The sequence below is a fragment of the Silene latifolia genome, chromosome 6 (assembly GCF_048544455.1).
Source record: "Silene latifolia isolate original U9 population chromosome 6, ASM4854445v1, whole genome shotgun sequence".
Classification (NCBI taxonomy): Eukaryota; Viridiplantae; Streptophyta; class Magnoliopsida; order Caryophyllales; family Caryophyllaceae; genus Silene; species Silene latifolia.
Genome location: NC_133531.1, coordinates 25,234,334 through 25,240,781, shown reverse-complemented (window position 1 = coordinate 25,240,781; position 6,448 = coordinate 25,234,334). Strand labels below are relative to the sequence as shown.

Here is a 6,448-nt window from a genome sequence, read left to right as displayed (position 1 = left end):
CTATCTCACAGGTTTACAGAGTCCTTGAATCTCAATCGTTCACTTAATGAACATGGAGATCACAATTAAGACCTAAACACGAGAATCATGGAACAAGCTCAGATGCCACAGTGCAGCGAACTGATACATGGAGATTTACAACTCTTTTGAAAAACGATTGAAGACTTTTAAAATAGAAAACAGTTTTGCAAATAAGTTGAAGAACAAGAGCTGAAATTTTGCAAAGTGTTTTAACAATTAATGCTCAAAAAAGTCTTGGGTAATAAATGATACTAAGGCACACTATTTATAATGGATTTGATCATCTAAGAAGTACAACTTTGGCTAATTAAATCCAATATAAAATAGGTTGCCTTTGAGTGATGATAAGTGTTAAGCTTTAGGCTTTGGGCACAAGTGTTTGATAGGAAACAGAAAACTCTTCCCAAAACACTTAACATGTGACACTTTACCAAATTAGCAAAAAACGTTTCTAGCTTTAAAACTTTGACAAGTTCAACTTACCATTTTGGGAAAAGGTAAATGCACAAATCTAGAGGCTTTATCAATGTAGATTAGTGACTCAAAATTTCAGATTTGTTTTCAAACTTTGAAGATTCAAATGTTAAAGTTTTGAGAATATGAAATTTGTAAAGATTTTAACACTTAAACTTTTCGTATAAACATTCGTCCATACAGTAGTATCAGAAACCACATATAGTGCAGTGCACTGTTGTATGGTTTTGCAGCCACTTGACGAAAATGAGAATGTTACACTTACTCTTATAATTTTCGAATAAGGCTAGGATTATATCATTGTCTTGACTTCTTATTGACTTCATCTTGATCATGTTAAGACTTCTTGAGAGTCCATTTGATTGCTTTAATCACTAAGCATTTGTAATCGTTTACAACATTTGATTGAGGCTACGGGATTTCTTGTCATAACTTCATCTTGATCATTCTTGAACCATCTTTGGAAATTCATTGAGTGCTTCAAATGCTAAACATTATAACTAAGAAGCAAACAATTAAATAACAATGAAACTTGACATCATCAACCAAGTGTGTTCTAACAAATACGAACATAAAACATCTGGTCTATTTGTCACGTCTATTCCATATATTACATATGAATATAAATATATGATGATCCTTAGTCTTTACCTTAGTCTTCATGATTCACTTATATAAATGATAAAATAGTTTAGGAATTGGTAAATAAAAAAAAAACATAAAGACGATTTTTGCAAAAAAAACACCTAAATTAAGCAGGTTTTACAAAGAAAAACAAAATAAATGTTTTTCTCGTTTGTTCCTCTTTGTTTTTTTCGTTTCCTCAGTTGTACCTAGACTTGCAAAAGCAACACGAGCGGAAAAGGACTGACTCGATACCTAAAATTAACTCGAACTACATCACCCGAAACCCGACCCAACCCGGCCCGACCCGAACCGAACATTATCCGAGCTTACTTGGCCCATAACTGGCCCGATCAAAAACCATCCAACCCGAAAATAACCCCACAATACATAACGAACCGAAAAAACTCGAATGTTTTTTTTTCTTTTATTCATTGACTCGAAAATAACCCGACCTGACCCGATATAAATGAAAGATCCAAACTTATCCGACCTGACCCGAATTAGCTCGAAATAAATGGAGGACCCGAATTGACCCGACCTGAATTGCCCCGTTTGCCAGGTCTACTTTGTACCCCTACCTTGGTGTCGAAAGGTGTAAATGTGTACACCCAAACTCAAGATTCGAGTTTGACCCGAACCTGAATTGACCTATCGTGAATATTTATTATTGCACACGGATTATTAACCATAAATAACTTGATAATAGGTGACCTAAAAATGATCCAACCTGGAAGTTTGCAAACCTAAGATTGATCCGAGCCAAAACCAATATCGACCCGATTAACCCGTTTGTCAAGTCTGCCCACGACAACTCCACGAGAGAAAATTGATTGGGAATTGCTGGATAAGATAAAAATTGAAAGGCAATTTCAGGAAAACGCCTAAATTGACAGATAAAACAAATTAAAAATATAAAAGTAACATTTTGCCATCCTCTGCCATGTTTTTACTTCTCCAGTTCTCCTTTGCAAATTAATCAACATTTGGTATTACTGTTTTTTCTCCGTTACAAATTAATTGTTCTTCAGAAATCACAGGTTTTCTCAAAACCCTTAAACACCTTTTTTTTTTGGTTTATTTGGCGTTGCAGTTGTTTATATTGTTCATCTTTTAATAATTTCCAGTGTGAATAATCAAGAACCCATCATTTCTCTCCTGTTTTGATCGATTCTCCAAGAAATGCAGAAAATGAAGAGCAGAAAGAAGACGAAATCTTCATCAAATTCCACCCTTATTTCCGAATTCAGGTACATACCACCTGATCTTTATACCCAAATTCTCGCAAATTTACCAGCCAAAACCGTGTTAAGATTCAGGTGCGTATGTAAATCTTGGTGCTCCATTATTGATAATCCTGATTTCGTTACCCAGCATCGTAATCTTTGCAAAATCAATTCCGTTAGTAGTAAATTACTAGTAGCCCTCGAGGGGTCGGGTCGGAATGGGATGCACGGATGCTTGTTGACAGTTCGTCGCGCTGATACTTTTCGAAAAACTGATCACATCTTTAAGAGTTCGCAATGTTATGGAAATATATTGTCGGTCATATTATGGTAGTTGTTATTTAGGAAAACACGGTCTTGGTAAATATTCGGGTTTCCTTAAGTCGTGATTAGGGTTGTATTGTATGTACTATAAATACGTTGTTGTATCGTCTGTCAAACACACAATAATAATATACAATAAAATTCCCAAAGCTTCTCCTGTCCGTTTTGCGTCTTAACTTGGTAATCAGAGCCGTTTTTTTCTCCTTGTCCGTGTCTTGCGTCTGTTGTCATGACGAAGGATGGAGAAGCCAAGAAATCTAAATCAATCACCAGTATTTTCTCAAACTAGTGATAAACTAGGGGATAAAGTCATTCAAGTTGTGCTCAATGGTGATAATTATGACGAGTGGTCAGTCAAGTTTCGTGGTGCTCTACGCGCTAGGAAGAAGACGGGTTTTATTGATGGCTCAATCACAAAACCCGATGACAAGTCCGACGAACTCGAAGATTGGTATATGGTGAACGCGATGGTTGTCAACTGGATTTTTAATGTCATTGAACCGGGCTTGGGTTCCACAATCACGTATGTTGATGAAGCTAAGGTGTTGTGGGATGACATCGAGCAGCGGTTCAGCGTAGGTAATGGACCCAAGCTACACCGTGTCAAGGGTTCCATATCGTCGTGTAAGCAAGGTGAGAAAGAACTTGTGTCTGAATATTATGGTCGTCTTAAACGTCTATGGGATGAGCTCGATAAATATGATCGTAATCCCGTCTGTGAGTGCCGTGGTTGTAAGTGTGATATTAATAAAAAGTTGGACAAGAAACGTGATGAAGGTAAGGTGCACGAATTTTTGCTGGGTCTCGTGTCACAGTATGCTACGGTACGCTCTAATCTCTTAATGCAGGAACCTCTGCCCTCTCTTAATCGAGCCTATGCCTCCATTGTTCAAGAGGAGGGTGTGCGAGGTGACGATGTTGGTACCAGTTCAGGCGTTCGTAGTGAGAGTCGGTCTGACCCAGTCGGTTTCAATGCTACCACTGCCCATAACGTGCATTCTGATTCTCGTAATGACGGAGCTTCTCGTACTGATGGTTATACACGACCCAAGTGTGATAAATGCAATCGATGGGGACATGTGAGGGCACAGTGCTTTGATATCATTGGCTATCCCAAAGATTGGCAGGAGAGAGGTCGGTCGAATTATCGTGGTAATTATGGTGGAGGTCGTGGTGGTGGACGCGGTCGTGGTAGAGGTTATGGGCGTGGTTCCGCGAATAATGCTAATGCAGGTGACGAGAATACGGACAACCCCCGTGGCGAGCAGCAGTATGTAAGTGTTCCAAAGGAGAAGTTGGACGCGTATGTTAACAATGTCAAAGGTTCTACGTCCTCTAGTTCCAATGCCCGGATGTCTGGTAAGATACATAATCCCGCACTTTGGTTGTTAGATTCGGGTGCTACCCATCATATGACGGGATGTCGCGAATTATTGAGTCACATACGTAAAATAACTCCCTGTAATGTCACTTTGCCTAATGGAAAATTATCGACATCGAATGAGGAAGGGCAGGTTGACTTAGGCGGCAAACTCCGGTTGCATAATGTGCTCTATGTGCCGGATTTTACGTGTAATCTTGTATCTGTCTACCAGTTAAGTATTGACCTTGATTGTATTGTTCAATTTACAAATTCATCTTGTGTTATTCAGGACCGCGTATCGATGACGACGATTGGTGTGAGTGAGCAACATGGGAGACTCGTACCTTCTTCAAGGCGTGGATCTGTCAAGCTTGTGGGTCGAAAAAGACGGACGATGAGGTTGCAGTTTGGCATCGTCGATTGGGTCATCCTTCGAAGAAGATAGCACAGTATTTGCCATTTATTAATAGTAAAAATATTAGTCATACTTCTGTTCTTTGTGATATTTGTTTTCGCGCTAAACAAACACGGGAAAAATTTGTCATCAGTGATAATAAAGCAGCTCGCATTTTTGAATTGGTTCATTGTGATTTGTGGGGCGATTATCGTACGCCTTCGTCTTGTGGTAGTCGTTATTTTTTAACCATAGTCGATGATTACTCACGTGCTGTTTGGGTTTATTTGGTGAAAACTAAAGATGAGGTCTCTCAATTATTAAAGAATTTCATTGCTATGGTACGGCGTCAGTTTGAGGTTAATATTAAAATTGTTCGTACCGACAACGGCACCGAGTTTACATGCTTAAAATCGTATCTTGCTGAAAATGGAATTGTTTTTCAAACTACTTGTGTTGGCACCTCGCAACAAAATGGTCGAGTCGAGAGAAAACATCGTCATATTTTGAATGTTGCGAGGGCGTTGCGTTTTCAGTCGGGTCTCTCTACACGGTTTTGGGGTGAATGTATTTTAGCAGCTGGGTATTTAATAAATCGCACACCGTCTGTCTTGCTTCAAGGGAAGACTCCTTTTGAAATGCTATTTGGAAAACCACCGGTTTATGATAATATTCGGGTTTTTGGTTGTTTGTGTTTTGTCAAGCATCCCCGTAGAGACGGTGATAAGTTTGCCTCGCGTAGTCGTCGTTGTATTTTTGTGGGTTATCCTTATGGCAAGAAAGGATGGGAAGTATATGATATCGAAACACATGAATTTTTAATCTCTCGGGATGTCGTGTTTGATGAGAATGTTTTCCCATTTCATGGCACATCTAATACTCTGTCTCCTGACCATGAGCCTCGGCCAACTGTTTTTTATGAGAGTGATACGGACTGCGATGGTGAGCTCTTATTAACGGATATGTCTAGTGATGAGACGGGTGCGCCGGTAGAGAGTGAGCAGCCTGTTACGGGCAGTGAGGCCGTGGAGCAACCTGTCACGGACAGTGGGACCGTGGAGCAGCGGTCTGTCCCGGGTAGTGGGTCCACGGGGTCGGGTAGTAATGGCAACAATGGTGAAGGTGTTGTAGCCGGCTCGAATAATGAAGAGAATGCGTATGGTCGTGGGAAGCGACCTCATGTTCCTTGGTCTCGGTATGATGAGGAGGATTATGTCACTGGTACAGCCCGTGTTGTTTCTCCCACGAAGGTACAGTCCAATGCCCATGTTGCGTCTCTTTCATCTTCGTCGTCAGGTATGCCCTATCCTCTAGCACATTATGTAAACTATGAACAATTTTCCATTGCACATCGTTGTTTTCTCACCGGTCTTGATACTAATATTGAGCCCAAGTCTTATCGAGAGGCTGTGCAGCATGAGAAGTGGCGTGAGGCTATGCAGGCTGAGGTCGATGCTTTGGTTCGTAATGGTACCTGGGAAGTTGTTGATTTTCCTAGTCATAAAAAGGTCATTGGGAATAAATGGGTATATAAAGTCAAATTGCGGGCTGATGGATCCATTGAACGGTACAAGGCAAGGTTGGTCGTGCTTGGAAATCGACAAGAAGCCGGGATTGATTACTCGGAGACTTTCGCTCCTACTGCTAAGATGGTAACTGTCCGTGTTTTTCTCGCTCTTGCTGCTGCCCGTCAATGGGAATTGCATCAGATGGATGTGCATAATGCTTTCTTACATGGGGACTTGGAGGAAGAAGTGTATATGCGACTTCCTCAAGGTTATTCTGTCCCTGGAAAAGGTAAAGTTTGTAAGCTTAAAAAGTCTTTATACGGGTTGCGTCAGGCTCCTCGTTGTTGGTTTGCTAAATTATCTGCTGCTCTCACTGGTTATGGTTTTGTCCAATGTCTCTCCGACTACTCACTATTTTGTTATATAAGGGATAACGTTGAAGTTTATATTCTGGTTTATGTGGATGATCTCGTGGTCGGGAAATAACATCTGCGGCTATAGCACATGTTAAGTC

At 40.4% G+C, this 6,448-nt stretch overlaps 1 protein-coding gene across 1 annotated transcript; it reads left to right on the top strand.

Moving 5' to 3' along the window:
* Positions 1-2,908: 2,908 nt before the first annotated feature.
* On the top strand, positions 2,909-4,477 carry LOC141587869 (uncharacterized). Its single transcript, XM_074409337.1, has one exon. It carries the CDS (start codon positions 2,909-2,911, stop codon positions 4,475-4,477), a length of 1,569 nt encoding a protein of 522 aa, XP_074265438.1.
* The last annotated feature ends 1,971 nt before the right edge of the window (positions 4,478-6,448 follow it).

Excerpts from the sequence above, each read along its gene's own strand:
- LOC141587869 (XM_074409337.1), top strand. The coding sequence starts at position 2,909 with ATGGAGAAGCCAAGAAATCTAAATCAATCACCAGTATTTTCTCAAACT.